The sequence below is a fragment of the Gekko japonicus genome, unplaced genomic scaffold (assembly GCF_001447785.1).
Source record: "Gekko japonicus isolate JY-2015 unplaced genomic scaffold, Gekko_japonicus_V1.1 scaffold445, whole genome shotgun sequence".
Taxonomy (NCBI): domain Eukaryota; kingdom Metazoa; phylum Chordata; class Lepidosauria; order Squamata; family Gekkonidae; genus Gekko; species Gekko japonicus.
In genome coordinates, this window is record NW_015169184.1 from 181,584 (window position 1) to 199,163 (window position 17,580).

The following is a 17,580-nucleotide window of genomic DNA, read 5'->3' on the forward strand; positions in this document are numbered from 1 at the left end:
CCTTGGCTCCCTTGGTCCCTCAGACCCCCTATAACTCTGTATCAGGTCCCCGCTCAGTACCAGCTCATCAAGTGGGTTGTCGTGCCAAGTGGTCGGTTCACTTGGCCCAAAGAGTGAAAGGAATCTTGGAAGACAAGGTTGCTTGTACAAGAAGAGCTGCAATTATGGACAGTTCTTACGACCAGAACCCATTGATCCCGTTCGATCATCTGCTCCTACTCTTGAGACCACTGCTAGCTCAAGTTGCCTCTGCTCGAAGACGGATATCCAAGAGACACTCCAAGCCCTGGTTCAACAAAGATTGCCAGAGAGCAAAACGAGAGCTAGTTGTCGCCTACCAAGATTATAGGAACTCTGTGGGCCCAGACACCCTGTGTGCACAAAATCGTCTTCTATTTTTAAAGAAGACATACAAAAAGCTGGTGGCAACAAAGAAACGTGAGGATATGAAGATACTTTGGAACAAGATAATACAGTCATCTAAAGAGAGGATCACAACCCAGTTCTGGAAACTGATTGAAAGCCAATCCTTCAAAGACTTTTCTCCTATTGACTCATTTGTCTCTCCTGAGAACTGGGAAGTATTTTTTTCGGAAACCATTAATACAAGGTGGTATAATGGAAATGTGGAAAGGGTCTGAAGAGGAACGACAAAAAAGCTGGGATACAGAGTGGTTCAGAAAGCCAGCAGAAGACTCTGTGTAACTGATTCATGCACACGTGTTCTGCAGCACTGTTAATCCACCCCCCCATGTGCTTCCCATATTACACTGCAAACCACTTAAAAGGATAAAGATGCCTGCTTTGCATATAGAGTTTACTCTGGTCTGTGACATATCAACATCATGATCTCCATAAAGATGAAAAACAGATTCCAGACTGAAAGTCAATTTACTTGCCTTTTCTGTGGAGCTGCTGCTCTAATATTCAGAATTATTCTGAACTAGCATAATTTATTCTGATAACAATATGTCACGGAGAACAAAACTAGAATAAGTTTCCTAATGACACTGTTCAAACAGGGCAAAGCTGGAGTGGAACATTAGCTACAGGGATAAGGAGTTTTTGCTTCCTTCTGGTAGGAACTATGAAGGAGGGAAGAAGCCAAACAAGACAAACTTGCCCTGCAAATCCAAACCTCTTTAAATTTCTGAACCTTCACTCAAGCACTAAAAAACTGAGGGCAACTTCCCTCACTACAGTTTCATATATACTCAAAAGTACTTGAGCATGAATATGTGCATTTTTAATGAGAGATTCTGTTCCACAGATAGTTTTTTCTGGACTGATGAACAAACCTAAGAACAGAAGTATGGATTGTCTTGCAGCTATGTTCTACAGGCAGATAAAGGTGACAGAATACCTATTCTCAGGGCTTTTTTCCTGGCGGAACGCACCAGAATGGCATTCCGGAACATCTTTGTGGAAACAAACTTCTTTAAAAAAATGTTTAAAAGTTCATGAAGGGCACTGGGGGAGAATGATATCACTTGTGACATCACAAAAATATTAAAACAGAATTTAAAAAAATAAGGTTTAAACAAGGGGATGCCCAGTAGCAGCTGCGGAAGAGCAAAAAAAAGAAGCAGCCAGACTTGTTGCTCTTGCCAAGGGCAAGGGCTGCAAGCCAGGGAGAGTCTGGGGCAGGTTCGGGCATGTCAAAGAGAGACCCTTTTCCTGCCCAAACCGGGCCAGGAGTTCTCTTCACCAAGAGGCTGGCTAGCTACAGTTACAAAGGGGTTAAAGGCACCTGTTTTACCTTTAACCAGGTAGTGCTACCACCAGTCCTTTTATGTCCCTCCAGTTCAGAGCCAAAGGACAGACTCTAGACCTTACTGAATTCAATGAGGGAATCCACCCAGCGAAGTTGGCTCACAGCAGGAGACCCACAGGTTATTCTAGAGGTAGTAACTGACAGTCTCAGGCACCAAATAACTCATTGCAGCAGTGCAGACAGAAACCAGAATTGGTAAATAAAATATATAGTTATTTAAGTGCAGAGTATGATTAATAAAAAGTGCAGAATTACTTAAATAATATTGTGGGGAATAAAACAAGCAAGCTAAAGTTTAACACACTAGCTAAACACCTATAGAGCCTTGGTTCTCAAAGTCAATATGTTACCCATTCAGTTCTGGGTCCAAAGTGTACTCCATCTCCAGTGTCCCAAAAGCCAGGCTGGTTGGCTTCAGCAATCAGAATTTCCAAGATGGCCAAAAGGTGAGCAATACAGAGTTACATGTCAGCTTCACATGCAACACCATAATGTCCCCTGGAGTTAAGGTAACTTATTTATTGTCTGAACCCCAGACTGGTTGCTAGGCCTGGGCACCAATCAGGGTTCAAGCAACATCTTCCAGATACAAGATGGCCAATCAAGGAAAGGGTGACATCATTTGTTTCTGATTGGTCTCTGGTCATGTCAGAAGAGCAGTTGATGTGATCTGCAGTTTCACAGCACCAGTCCTTCCCACAGAACTTAACTGCTTTGGAATGTTAAAGAGCCAAGGCCATAGAAGAACATCTTATCTTGCAGGTGCAGAGATAGTCTTCCCCAGCACGACTGTGTGAACTAAGGAGACTTCAAGACAACATTTTTAACAAGAGCAGGGTGCAGCCAAACCTTTAAAGCAGACTCCATTTTGAGTGAACCAAAGTTCTTGACAGGGTGGGAGAGAGAAAATTAACTGCAGCCTACCCAATGGAGCCTTTTCTCCCCCTGTTACAGTGTGCCCTGGCTGCTGCTCCATGCGCTGACTCCCACGTGAGTCAGCGCATGGAGCCCCAGTGGGCTCAAGCTGAAGCTACTCAGCTACGCCCCCCCCCCGGCTCGCTCCTCTCCTGTGCAGAGGTCCGTGTGGACTTTGCAGAGTGTTTCTTGCATTGTCCTTGGCCAGCTCCCCTGCTGCACCTCAGTGTGGTGGGGGTGGAGCGTGGGCTGCCCCTTGCTGGCTCTGCCTGGCAGAGCAGCTCTACCTGGGCAGCCAACCAGGCTGCTGCCATTTTTACCTTCTAGCTTCTGACTTCCCATGGCCTCCGCTGCTCCCTCTTAGTGAGTGTGAAAGAGGATTTTCCCAGATGAACCCGATAGTCACTCCAGAAAGGTCCTCCTTGTCAGTCAAAACCATAACATCTTTATTGTTTATAAAAATTGTTGGAACTCCCTTAACAGTCTTTGATCCAACAAAGTATGTTAAAACACGGTTGCTTCAAGGTCATCATTCAGCATTAGGCACCCAAAAAAAAGCCCCCAAAAAGAACTGAGGAAGTTGGTGACATGTCTAAAGTTTGGAAACTGCTTTAAAGTTGAGGTAAGTCTGTAGCACATGAAAATAATATTGTTTCAAAGAATCCTCCTTCATTTCCCTCTTGAGAAAAGAATATTGTTTCAAAGAATCCTCCTTCATTTCCCTCTTGAGAGTTCCCGCACCTCTTTTTCCAGAAAAAAAAGCCATGCCAATTCTTATATTTAAAAATATACATGTCTTCCTATACGTGTCTCAGTTTATCCACAATTGTAAGGCCAGACATGAATGCAAGCCATGAGAGTTATTTTTTTAAATTAAAAATTCCTCTAGAAATCCATTGATTGCCTCAGCTATTGATAATCTGTTGAATGAAGCTACCTTCTACTGGGTTATTTTCCAACTCTAAGTGTTGGAGAATACATGTTTCTCAAGAATAGAGGATTATGAGCATGCTTTTTCAGTTATTTGGAAGGGTCATCAAACAACTTGTAACCAAGTCCCCACCCCGCCCAAAAAAATCACACTAACTGCTCCTTGACTTGAGGGATAATTTTCTTGATAAAACACTAAATCTTCTTCTAAGAGAAAGACCTGATGAAGCTCAGTTCTCTTGAATGTATTTTACTATGTACACGCTCTCTCCCTAGAATGCATTGGCTCCTTCTAACTACAAACATTCCAGCTCTTGTTTCCCCAGAAGATTAACTGTTGTCAGTTTCCTAGGCCCTTCTATACTGCTAGCCTTCCTTTTCAGCTTGCTCCTGCAGGTTGATTCCTTCGGTCCATTTCTTCCAGGTGTGCAAACCATTAAGACTTTTCTCCCCCACCAAAGATGGAGCAGGATTCTGCATCATTTCCTGCTCTACCTCTCACTACTAACAGGTAGACATGAAAAATGAGAACATGCACACCTATGAGATTTATCTCTAAGACCTTCAGGGTTAGCTGACTTGCAGTTAACCCACCATTTGAGAGAACGGCGTGTACATCATTACTCCCCCACCCCCCCATTTCCATGTTAAAAAGTTTTTTATTTCCATGACAGAGGAATGATTGCATATACTGTACCTCCTCTGGCAGGCTGACCACCAGGTCATTTTCCGTCTGCCCGACTAACACCTGCAAGAAGTATTCGCTGCATGCTGCCAGCACAGCTCGCTGGGCTCGGACCTCTTGCCCCTCCACAATCAAAGTCACATCACAGAGAATATCCTGCTTCCGCTGGTCATTGAGGCACAGGAGGATATTGGTACAATGGACTGTTGACTCATACACATACATGGGGGATTCAGTCTTCTCATCCACAGACATTCCGTTCACACCCTAAAATAGAAACAGCAAACAATAAGGGAGAGAGATAGGGCTGAAGAGTTATCACAGTGCTTGCAAAGAAAGGAAGATTACATCATGATCTCTGTGTCCTGCATGATTTAGCCAGCTCTCTGAAGAACTGCTGATCAGCACTTTAATTCTTAGTCAGAACAAAGAGCTCAAGAAATGCGATATAAGGCAACTGCACTACATGCTCTTACTCTTCCCGCAATACTGAATCAAGAACAGTTTTTTAAACACATGGAAAGCTATAACTCAACTCAGCTTTTAATAAATATGAGCTGTGGGTAGGGAAGGAAAGAAAAAGGAAAAAAATAATTTGTGACAGGCTTTTTGGCTGAGACAGACTTTTAAACTCATGGACATTTCAATTTAATATTATGGCACAAAGTTAGCATTTATTAGCACTATTTAGAATGACTTGCCGTGACCCAAAATGCTGTGAGAGGGTGAGTGTTTCATCCCAAGGACTACAAAACTACTGAATGTGAAATTGTTTACTGTTCAATCCTATTTAAGAAAATTAAAATACTTTTACAGGACTGTTGCTAGTTCATAAAATCAACAAAATAGTTCAAAAAATCAAGCCTCACTACACAGAGGCGGAAAAAGAAGAAACAGGAAAAGAAATAATGGAACATAATGGATGAATGTACTCCAAAGTACAAATATTAGAAGACACACAAAGATGAAAAAGGCTTTATTAAAATGGAAATGACAAAAGAATACCACTGAAAATTCTATTGCACTGCACAAGACCTATCTTAGGAAGAAGAAGAGGAGGAGGAGGAGATCGGATTTATACCCCGCCTTTCAATTGAAGCCTCAGAGTGGCTTACAAACTCTTTTCCCTTCCCCTCCCCACAACAGAAACCCTGTGAGAAGAAGAAGAAGAGGAAGAGATTGGATTTATACCCTGCCCCTCACTACCCATGGGAGTCTCAGAGCGGCTTACAAACTCCTTTCCCTTCCCCTCCCCACAACAGGGGCTGAGAGAGCTCTGACAGAAACTGCTCTTTTTCAAGAACAGCTGTGCCAGAACTATGGCTTACCCAAGGTCATCCAGCAGGTGCAAGTGGAGGAGTGGGGAATCAAACCCGGTTCTCCCAGATTAGAGTCCGCGCACTTAACCACTACACCAAACTGGCTGTCCTGAGGTAGGCAGGGCTGAGAGAGCTCTTTCCAGAACTGTCCTTGAGAGAACAGCTCTGACAGAACCTATGGCTAGCCCAAGGTCATCCAGCAGCTGCAAATGGAGGAGTGGGGAATCAAGCCTGGTCCACACACTTAACCAATACACCAAACTGGCTCTCATATATGATAGCATAAACATTAAACTAATCCTCTCTTGGTGAAAGACCTTACCAGTCTACCTCAGTATACCGATTGGCTTGGGACTAAACATCTGTGGTTCTTTGGAGCACTGTTCCCCAGTGTGTCCCCACCATGTTCCAGCAACGTCATTGTGATTGGCAGGTGGTTCCCACCTTGAAAGAGCTGCTGCTGTAGGGACGCCCTGAGATGTGGGGCTTGTGTCAGAGATGGAGGAAAGGGCCCATCCACTCCAACAACCCTCCACTCATTCCACAGCCTTGCATCCCAGCAACTAGGCAGCTGCAAGGAGAAGAGCAAGCCAGCTACAGAGAACAAAGAACAGAGCCACCTAGGAAAAGAGCAAGCTGACCACAGTGGGGTGGAGGTGGTTTTATTCACCTTTCTCCATGACCAGCTAGCTCTCCTCTGGGAACATCATCCCTTATACTGAGGAGATAGAGCTGGCTAAGGTTCAATAGTAACTGGGGAGAGTCAACCCAACATGCTGAGAACTAGTCTGAGACAGCCCCCCTCCAGAATTTGGGTTGGGAGATGGAGGAGCGGGGTAATGCAAGCTTGAAATTCATTCACATACATTATCTGAAACAACTCTTAGCTGCAAGATGTCAATCACAGCAAGAATAATAGTCCCGAAAGTAACAGCAAACCCCAGTCACATAAAAGAGCATGAAGACCAAAACACACATAAAACGCAAATCCTTTGTTGAGGAAGGAAGGTATTTTCAAGCCAAAATTTAAATTGGACCAGAAAAAATGAATTATTAAAGCAATAATTCCCCGTATATCAGGACATTATCTAATATCCTACAAAGAATTTGAAGGTGTCATGGGTCAAGTCAGAAAAGAAGGACTCCTCGGGAGAAGAGGAGTCCTGTGTAGCCAGCTCTGAAGCAGCAGAAAATCTGCAGACTTGTCAGAGTTCACAGCTGACAGCTGATGCAGAAACACCAGCACCTTCCAGCTCCCTTCCAACAGATGAAACCCAGGTGGTTGTTACGAGCCTCCAGTTTCAGCCACACCCTTTGAGCATTGGAGATGGAGGCTTAGAATGAACAGAAGCCAAAGTGCACATCTCCTGGCCCAACACCAACTGTTTGCTGATGATGAGTAGCTGCAGGGTTACTCCCAAACAGTTGGCTGCAAGTAAAACCTTCCAGCAGATGTTTATAAAAGCCAGTCAAGGGAGACTGCTTGGTGTAGAAGTAAGAAGTCATGAGTTGGTAGACTCTGTGATCACAGCTCTTGATTCTGGTCCACTCCAGTGACCTTTGGACTGGCTTTGGACTTGGATATTGGACCTGCTTGCTCTTGTATATGACCTGAAACTGCTAGACCTTGCTTTCTGAACTGGACTCTGCTCTCTGGTAACTGAACTTCTGGACTGAATCGTCTGTGACTTTGGACTCTGATTTGGCTTGCACCTAGACTCTATTTTTAACTGGTTTTATTGTATTTAATATTTGATATCTATTTATTTAATCATTTTAGACTGTAGTGGAATTCATTGTTGTGACCCACCCTGAGCCTGCTTGTGGGAAAGGTGGGTTATAGACTGAAATAATAAACAAGCAAGCAAGCAAACAAACAAACAAACAGAAGGGCACAATCTAAATCAAAGTTATTTTGTGCAGGTGACATCTGCTATGCATGAGTCCATCCAGGTGGATCAAGCCCAAAGTCATTAAGACCTTGTGAGATTAAGGGTTGTAGAGTATTTATTTGTTATTAAATGCTGAAACATGGAACAATTTACAACCATTTAAGGTTACCAGCTATTTGGGAGTAGATTTTTTAAAAAACCAATTAATTACCAATTACAACATCCAAAAACATGAACATAAAGATAGAAATAATGAAATGTAATTGTATGTTATTATGATTCTTTAGCTGTTGCAAATATGATACGACTGATTTAGATTAATAATTCATTCAGCAATAACGTATCAGGAAAAGATAATTACACAGTGCCACAATTCTCACGCTGATTTTGGTAATTACAGATTACAACAGTGTTAGCAATTTTAAAAAGGTTAGGGAGCGGCAGTAATTTGCCATGTCATCCTCAGCTACATTAATATCTCTTTCCTGGAGTACCAAGGATAATTGGAAATACAATAATGGGTCAAGAAGGGCTACGTGGCCTTACCCTCACATCTACTGGCAGACATGCTTCACACAGTACATTATCAGCCACTGATAATCATCTGTTCAAATTGTTTACATAACCCGTACATGCAGGATAAAGATGCCAGTAAAGAACAATCAAAATGATAAAAGAATACAGCATAATCCAAACCCATATGTCTGCACTTGTAAGATTTCAATGGGGCAGATTTCTACACTGAAACGAAGGCTACTTTCAAGTGAAGGCACAGGGACCAGTGTGCAGACAGGAATTAAAAGGATCTAACAGCAGATACGTAACAGGGTACGAAAAGAGACAGAAGTACAGGCAATATTGTGTAGGTTGAAGAGCCAAGAAACTTGAGTTTGCTATGGAAAGCAAGGCTGCTTCCACACATAACAGGATAATGTGCTATTGTTGTAGCAAAGGCTTTGTATGAATTATTTTTATTGGGAATGATAGTGCAATAACCAACAATGTGTGGATGCAGTCTAAAAGAAAGCCAGAATGCCTGTGACAAAATCACTCATGCCACATTTCCTAAGTGGGCACTATTACATATGGCTTGTCTATATGTAGAAACAGACCAAGAGAACTGAGAAATAAACTGGGTTGTAGCATGGACTGAGTTGGAAATACTGGAGCTCATTGCTTAAACAGAAGATTGTTCTTTGTTTATTCCTCTGAGGGTGAAAGCAGGTGTAACATTTTAAGTGTCTTAGAGTTGCTTGAGCAAGTATTCATTGTATATGAATGTGACAGTAAATGTGTGTTCAAACAACTTCTACCACAAACACAGTGCAATTCAAAACAGTTAATATTTTTCTAAGCCCACTGATTTTGATGGGTTTAGAGAGCGTAACTCTGCTTAGGACTACACTGTTAAAGTGCTGCATCTATTTCCACATTAGGACTACTTTATTATTTTTTTAGTGTTCTATATTATAAGAATTATGGTGCTGGAGAAGACTCTTGAGAGTCCCTTGGACTGCAAGGAGATCAAATCAGTCAATCCTAAAAGAATCAACCCTAACTGTTCCCTGGAAGGCCAGATACTGAAGCTGAAGTTCCAATACTTGGGCTACCAAATGAGAAGGGAGCACTCACTGGAGAAGACCCTGATGCTGGGAAAGATTGAAGGTCAAAGAAGAAGGGGACGGCAAAGGATGAGATGGTTAGACAGTGTTATCGATGCAACGAACATGAAATGAAGCAAACTCCAGAGCATGACAGAAGACAGGAGGGCCTGGCATGATGTGGTCCATGGGGTCGCGAAGAGTCAGACTTGACTGTGCGACTGAACAACAACAACTTATAATAATCTCACATATGAGAATACCCAAGGATCAGTGAACACAGTCAATAATGTCAGCATGGTTCCTAACTTTCCACCATGGGGTTACAAGCACATCCCAAGCAGCTGTCTCCATTAATATATTGTGTTTGCATACTCTCCACATACATGTTAAGCAGCTTACAAATGTCATTGTCTCACTCCATTCTTGAGCAAGGCATTAGAGCAGGTGGTTGCTTCTCAGCTTTAGGGGCTCTTGGAAGAGACTGATTTTTCTGGACCCATTTCAATCTGGCTTCAGCCTGGGGTTTGGAACAGAGACTGGCTGATGGCTGATGACCTCTACTGAGAACTAGATGGGGGAAATGTGACTCTGCTAGTTCTGCTGGATCGCTCAACAGTCTTCAATACTATCGACCACAGTATCCTACTGAGCCACCTCTTGGCACTGGGACTAAGAGACTCTGTGTTATAGTAGTTTGAGTTCTATCTGGGGTATGATCTCAGAGAGTGGTGCTGGGGGATTCCTGCTCTGCCTCATGGCCATTAACCTGTTGGGGTTCCACAGGGTTCAATCTATATGAAACCATTGGGAGAGGTCATCAGAGGGCCTTTTTGATGGCTAACCCATGATTGTGAAACAACCCCTCCAGGAAGACACCATCAATTGCAATCTTCAGGAGGAAGTTGAAAACAGTTTTATTTAGGACTGCATTTGACTAATTTAGTTTTTATTTATTGGCAGTCCTCATTGAGATATTAAATTGTGGTATTTTATAAGTTTTTATAATCATTGTTCTATTTACATTGTAAGCTGCTTTGAGTTCTGTAACGCAGAAAGGCAACTAATGAATATTTTAAATAAATATAAGAATCAAATCCATGTAATACCTTTTATTAGAACCAACCAAATTGATGCAAAACATCCACTTTATAAAATACTTTCTTAAACCAATCTGTGTGGAATCTGTAATGTTCCACTTCCCCTTGAGTGAGGTCTTATGAAGAGAGACATTCTTATATTCAGACTGTGATGGACATTCTTAAGTGGTTTGGATCCTATGAACAGTAACTACAGCTGTACTCGCAGATGTGAACTTTTCCTGCTATCAAAATCTGATACTGGGGACTTCCAGTTTATGAAGCAGTGATGGTGGACACTCTGCCCGAGCCACGGGAGAGCAATCCGCACACCAGTGGCCTGGAGGGGTGCCACCTCAAGTGACACCCCCACGGAGCCTTTGCGATAGGCTCCAGGCCAGGGGGCTTTTGAGGGGTGGCCTCTTCGATGGCGTAATACCGGAGAATTGAGGCTTCCCTCCGCCCTGATGGTCCAGCCACTGTGTGGCCCTCGGGCACTAGCTGGTTTGACCAGGACAAGTGCTTGAGATCGAGCGGAATGGCGATTAAGGAGCGAGGTCAGAGAAACTGACCGACAATGAACGTGAGTTCGAAATAAATCGGATTACTTTAAAAGCAAATTCCGCCCCTCCGCTGACAAAAGTCGGCGCAAAGAGGGACACCTCTTTTGTGATTGAACTGATAAGCAATACGAAAGGGGAGAGGGGAGGAAATACAACGAGTGTGTTTTGAGAGACTTACTTGATTTTTGTCATTGTGGGGCGAGTTTTTCAAGTCGTGAAGGAGCGGTAGAAATTGTAAACAAAATGGAGAAAATGGCGGCCCAGCAGAGAAAGCCGAAAACGAAACTGCCAGGCAGTCAGAGCCCAAAACCGGAAGAGGGAGCAGACGTCATTAAACTGCTAGCGGACATGCTCAAGCCGGTGATGGAACAACTCGATGGTATTAACCAGCAATTGACCGTGATGAATAAGAACTTTGCATCTCAACAGCTCCAGCTGAATAAAACAAAGAAAAAAGTGGAGCAGGCAAATGAGAAAATTAAAGAGATAGACACCACAAGCAAGAAATTGAAGAAAAGAATGGGAGAAGTGGAAATGAAGCAAAACGTCCAAGAAAACCGTTTGCTGCAGTTACAGATGGGAAAAGCTAACATGATTCTCAGGTTCCAGGGAGTTCCTGAAGCAGAGAGGGAGGACCTGAGGAAGGTGCTTAGCGAGATCATCGCTCCAGTAATAGGCTTAACAGCGGATGAGCTTGTAAAAGAAATGGAGCTAGACTATAGGGCATACTCCAATTATATTTAAAAAATAGCCTGCCTGGAGAAATAGTGGTCAGATTCTCAAGAAGACAAACCAGAGATGCCATATTAAAAGTGACTTCAGCAACTCCACTGAAAATGGGAAATGTAATAATCAAAACTTTAAAAGACATTCCATTTGAAATTCGACAAAAGAGGAAAAACTATAAGGACTTAATTTCTTTCCTTCAAACTAATGGAATATCGTACAGATGGGCGGTCCCGGAGGGTGTCATCTTTAAGATCAAGGATAAAAGAGAGAAGATAGACTCCACCTTCAAAGCCAAAGAGTTTTTGCGGCATCAGCTGGGAACAGAGGAAGAGTCTAAGGAGGAAGAAACGAAATCTAGTAACTCTACCACCTCTGGAACAGAAGAGGACTCTGCTGCAGAAAAGGGTGCAGGTCCCGCCAGAGTTGTATACGATTTTATAGACAGAAAGCCGAAGTGAAGGCAGAAGGACTCGGAAAATGGCCTTTTGAAGCGAAGAACATGATCAGAAAGATCTCTCATAACAACTAACGTATTAACACATGTGAAGCTGTGATAAACAAGAACTCTACAAGTATATTGTGATATTAACACTTTTAGTACCAACACTTATATTAACAGGGATAAGATCTCCTCCTCTTGGGGCTTTAGCATAGTGTGGTTATCTTTTCTTTATCCTTAGTTGTAGTTCCCTTCCCAATATTTTCTTTGTAGTTCTGTAGTCCATTGCAAAATAAAAAGTATCCCTTCGGGGTTTAAAAAAAAAATCTGATACTGGGACCCCCATGGTCAAAATGCAATATCATGCAGCAACGATGAGGGGGAGTCAGATGAAATTGCCTCCACCTTCCCCTTCCACTGGGGGAGGAAGCATGAGAGAACAAGCAATCAATTCACGCAGGAAGGAATAATTTTGCCCACACTCTAACACAAAAGTGTAAGCAGACTCCGTATTGATCAAACCCAGGAATCATGACGGGAATTAAGTGCAATAATCCTGATGAGAGTTAAGTGCCTGCTGCTGTCCTGGCAGTTTGGGGGTGAGAAAGAAAAGAACGTCCATCTAGCCTTCCCATCCTTCTGTTGCTACCTGCTGCACTTGGTCAATGAGGAGAGGCCAGCTGAAGAGACTGCGAGTGCTGGAAGGATCCTGAGGTGCCTAATTTATGGTACTGTTTGTACCTGGAGAAGCACAATGACTCAGCTTGGCCAGCAACCAGCCCCTTCCAGCTCAGCTGGCCTTCATAATGCAGCCCTCCTGTTGAAGGCAGTACCAGAGAGCACTGTCCCTCTGGCACATCCTTCCAGTGGCTTGCTGGATTTGTAGGATTTATTGCTTGGGACTGGACAGTGGCAGTCTCATCCCTGCAAGTAGTAGTTCTGAAGATCTGGGGTAGGAAAGTGGTACTGGTTGCCTTCTAGCATGTGCGTTGTTCCATCTCGGACAGAGGTGGTACAAGGGGTGGGAAGATATGGTGGTAGGAGGAATGTTGGTGCAGGAACACACTGCATCTCCATCCCATCCCTCAAAATGTCAGTGGAGAGGATTTTAGATAGCTCCACTTTGACCTTGGTGTTGTGCAATGCCAGGTCTGTGAACAATAATATCTCTAGCTGAGCTGATGGAGGTGGTGTTGGATTTTGTGCTGAGAACCCCAAGGATAAAAGTTCTTGGGGATTTCAGCATACATTGCCAAGGCTGCCTTGTTGGGTGAAGCTCAGGACTTCATGGCTATCATGACAACCATGGGGCTGCTTTAGACTGCAATGAGCCTAACACATAAAAAGGGATATGCTGGACCTTCTTTTATGCACCAGGTGGCTTGCTGGCAATCTCATTAAGGGGCTGGAGGTTTGGCCCTTGTTATAGTCAGGACACTGTCTTCTGAAGGCATGGCTGAGCTTGCTGCCTCCTCCCTGCAGGGGTGGTGGACCAATTTGGATCCTGTTGGCTTCTAGGTGGTCACTCTTTGAAGGCTCTTGTAGCTGCATGGAATGATCAGCTCACGGGGCCATAAATAGAGTTACTCCCTTGGCATCCTCTTCCACACTCCATGAGGCCCCTGACTCCTTAATTTACCAGGGAGCTAGGCTACATGAAGTGGCTTGGAAAACAACACTGTTGGTGGAAGACTCAGGATGAATCAGACAGAGCATGTAATAGAGCCTGTTTGCAGCAATGGCCACCACTGTGTCAGCAGAATTTCATCTAGCTCAACTGTTTAAAATGGTTTGTGACTTGATAACACATAGGTCTGGCCCTCCCACTGATGAAAATTTGGCAACCAGTGGTGATATTTTTGCAAGGTTCTTTGCTGATAAAATCTCTCACCCATTCTAAGTTGGAGGCCAAGCTGAGTACAGATTCGGTAGCTGAAGAGTTAGAAGTGCCTGCTTGTCCTTTTGCTATGGGTAGTTTCAGACTGATCCTGCCTATGGATGCCGACAGGGCTTTTGGGAGTGTGATGGCCACCACTTGAGCTCTGGATCCATGCCCATCCTGACTTTTGAAACCTTTCCTGAAAAGGTATTTGAGCCATTAGAGAAAATCCATCAATTCCCCTCTAATTGAGGGGTTCTCCTTAGGCCTTTGAAGGAGGCAGTTATTAGACCTCTGCTCAAAAAACCTTCACTGGCTAAGAGTGAGGTAGCCAATTACAGGCCAGTCTCTAATTTGCCTTTTCTAGGAAAGGCGATAGTGTGGTAGCAGAGCAGCTCCAGGGCGTTCCAGATGACACATTGGCGTTGAGCCATTTCAATCTGGCTTCAGGCCTGGGTTTGGTACCGAGAGAGCTTTAGTTGCACTGGTGGACAATATTTGTTTAAAGTTGGACAGGGGACAGTCTTCCCTGTTGATACTGTTGGACCTCTCAATGGCCTTCGACGTAGTTGCTCATGCCACTCTTATCCACCAGCTTGAATATGGAGTTGGTATTAAGGGCACAGCCCTTTTGTAGTTCCATTTTTTTCCCTGCCTGACCAGACACAAAGAATCTTCACTGGAGGTGCAGAATCAACTGGGTAGAATTTATCTTCTGGAGTGCCACATGGTTCTATTCTCTCACCCATGCTCATCCTGACTTTTAAAATCTTTCCTGGAAGAGGCCACTGGGTGAGACTGTCTAGAGCTTTTGGGGTGGGTGTCATTAATATGCAGATGACAACCAGCTATGTATTTCATTATCTAAGCCTCCATATGCAGCCATCTTGGTTCTAAACCTGTGCTGGATTTGGTTCTAAACCTATGACTAAGACAGAAAAGTTGAAGCTGAATCTAGACAAGACAAGAAGTAATGCTGGTTGGGAAGGCTGATCTTACAGGGGGACTGAATCCACTGGTTATCCTAGATAGAGTGATAGTGGCTTTTGCAAAGCAGGTTAAGAGCTTGGGAGTGCTCATGGATCTGAATTTCTGTTTGAAAAGCATGTTGGCATGGTGGCCAGGAGCACTTTCTATCAGCTGCTTCTGATTTGCAAACTCTTTCATTACCCAGACTCAGCCGACCTGACCACGCTGGTCCGTGCTTCCGTAACCTCACAGTTGGATTACTGCAACATGCTCTATGTGTGAAACTACAACTGGTCTGGAATGTGGCAGCCCAACAACTGTGAGAGGCTAGCTGCTGGGAACGTAGAAACATAGAGCTGGAAGTGATCCCAAGGGTCATCTAGTCCAACCTCCTACACAGTGCAGGAAATTCACAGCTACCTGTCCCCCTCCCCCAGTGACCCCTGCTCTATGCCCAGAGGAAGGCAAAAAAACAAACACCTCCTGGATGCCTGTACCAATCTGGGCTGGAGGGAAATTTCTTCCTAACGGCAACCTGGTGATCAGCATTACCCTAGGCATATAAGAAAGGGCCACAAGAGCCAAGCACTGACTCATCCCTTCCTACCCTCCCTTTCACATTCTGCCTAAATTTACAGTGAGTCATAGAATCAGCATTGTGGCCAGATGGCTATCTAGCCTCTGCTTAAAAAACCTCCAAAGGAGAACCCACCACCTCCCAAGGAAGCCTGTTCCACTGAGGAGCCATTCTGTCAGGAAATTCTTCCAAATGTTAAGATGAAAACTCTTTTGGTTTAATTTCATCACATAAACTTTTATAATGTCAACCTTGTACCCCCTCCTCTGTTCAACTGCTGTTTGTAGTATTTGTACATGCCATGTACACGTACATGGATCACTGCCTTGACGTGGCGAGGGGGCTTGCATGGTTTGATGAGGACTGTGGGCTATGCCGTGGAGGGCCACCCAGGACGGACAGGCCACAGCGGAGAACTCAGACCAAGTGTGATCCACTGGAGAAGGAAATGGCAACCCACTTCAGTATCTTTGCCAAGAAAACCCCATGGACAGTATCAAAAGGCTAAAAGATATGACGCCGGAAGATGAGCCCCTCAGGTCGGAAGGTATCCAATATGCTACTGGGGAAGAGCAGAGGGCAAGTACAAGTAACCCCAGAAAGAGTGAAGCGGCTGGGCCAAAGCTGAAAGGATGCTCAGTTGTGGATGTGTCTGTTGGTGAAAGGAAAGTCCGATGCTGCAAAGAACAATACTGCATAGGAACCTGGAATGTAAGATCGATGAATCAAGGTAAGCTTGACATGGTCAAAAATGAGATGGCCAAGACTGAACATCGATATCTTAGGAATCAGTGAACTAAAGTAGACAGGAATGGGCGAATTTAACTCAGAAGACCATTATATCTACTACTGTGGCCAGGAATCTTGTAAAAAAAATGGTGTGGCCTTTATAGTCAACAAGAGAGTGCAAAAGTCAGTACTGGGATACAATCTCAAAAATGACAGAATGATTTCGGTCCAATTCCAAGGCAAACCATTCAGCATCACAGTAATCCAAGTCTATGCCCCAACCACTGATGCAGAAGAGGCTGAAGTGGACCGGTTCTGTGAAGACCTACAACACCTCATAGAACTAACACCAAAAAATGATGTCCTCATCATCATAGGGGACTGGAATGCTAAAGTAGGAAGTCAAAAGGTAACCGGAATAACAGACAAGTTTGGCCTTGGAAAGCAAAATGAAGCAGGGCAAAGGTTAACAGAGTTTTGTCAAGAGAACACACTGGTCATAGCGAACACCCTTTTCCAACAACCTAAGAGGCGACTCTACACATGGACATCACCAGATGGGCAACACCGAAATCAGATTGACTATATAATTTGTAGTCAAAGATGGAGAAGCTTTATCCAGTCAGTAAAAACAAGACCTGGAGCTGACTGTGGCTCAGATCATGAGCTACTCATTGCAAAATTCAGACTTAAACTGAAAAAAATTGGGAAAACCACTAGGCCATTCAGGTTTGACCTAGATCGTATCCCTGATGAATATACAGTAGAGGTGAAGAATAGATTCAAGGGTCTAGATTTGATAGATAGAGTGCCTGAAGAACTATGGACGGAGGTTCGTGACATTGTACAGGAGGCAACAATCACCACCATCCCAAAGAAAAAGAAATGCAAGAAAGCAAATCCACTTGGATAGCCTCTGAGATGACAGCTTAAGCCCGAATGAGGGCATGGCATAGAGGGCTGGAGCTTAAAGCCTGAGTCCTATCTAGGTAGAAGAGGAGGGCCCTCATCACATCCAGAGTGTGGAAACGATGCTCAGTGTCATCCTTCAGAGTTGGAAAGAATACTGGGAGGATGATGTCAGCTTGTAAGTGGAAATCTGAAACCACCTTAGGTAAGAAAGAGTCATCAGGAGCTAGAGAGATGCCATCCTGATGAAAAGTCAAATGGGGGGGGGGTGTCACAGTGGAGGGCTGACAGCTCGCTCACCCACCTAGCCAAAGTAATAGTGACCAGAAATGCCATTTTCCAGGAGAGAAACTGCAGGCTGCGTGTAACCATAGACTCAAATGGTCTTTCAGACAGCCTTGCCAGGACCAATGGAAAGTCCTAGGCTGGTGTGTGATGACGGAGAGGAGGAAAAAGGCGGATGAGCCCTTTAAGAAACTTCTTAGTGAGCGGGTGAGTAAACACAGAGTAACTGTCAACTGGAGGGTGATGAGTGGAAACAGCTGCCAGATACACATGAAGTGAAGGATGACTGAGACCTAAGTCCAGATG

The 17,580-nt window shown here is 44.0% G+C and overlaps 1 protein-coding gene across 1 annotated transcript in view; it reads right to left on the reverse strand.

The window, feature by feature from the left end:
* BACH2 (BTB and CNC homology 1, basic leucine zipper transcription factor 2) overlaps window positions 1–17,580 on the reverse strand; it is a 213,983-nt gene that overhangs the window by 63,628 nt on the left and 132,775 nt on the right. The window contains exon 3 of the mRNA XM_015416168.1: window positions 4,317–4,571. Coding sequence (XP_015271654.1) covers window positions 4,317–4,559 — 243 coding nt within the window. The 5' untranslated portion in view covers window positions 4,560–4,571. The remainder of the gene's footprint in view (window positions 1–4,316; window positions 4,572–17,580) is intronic.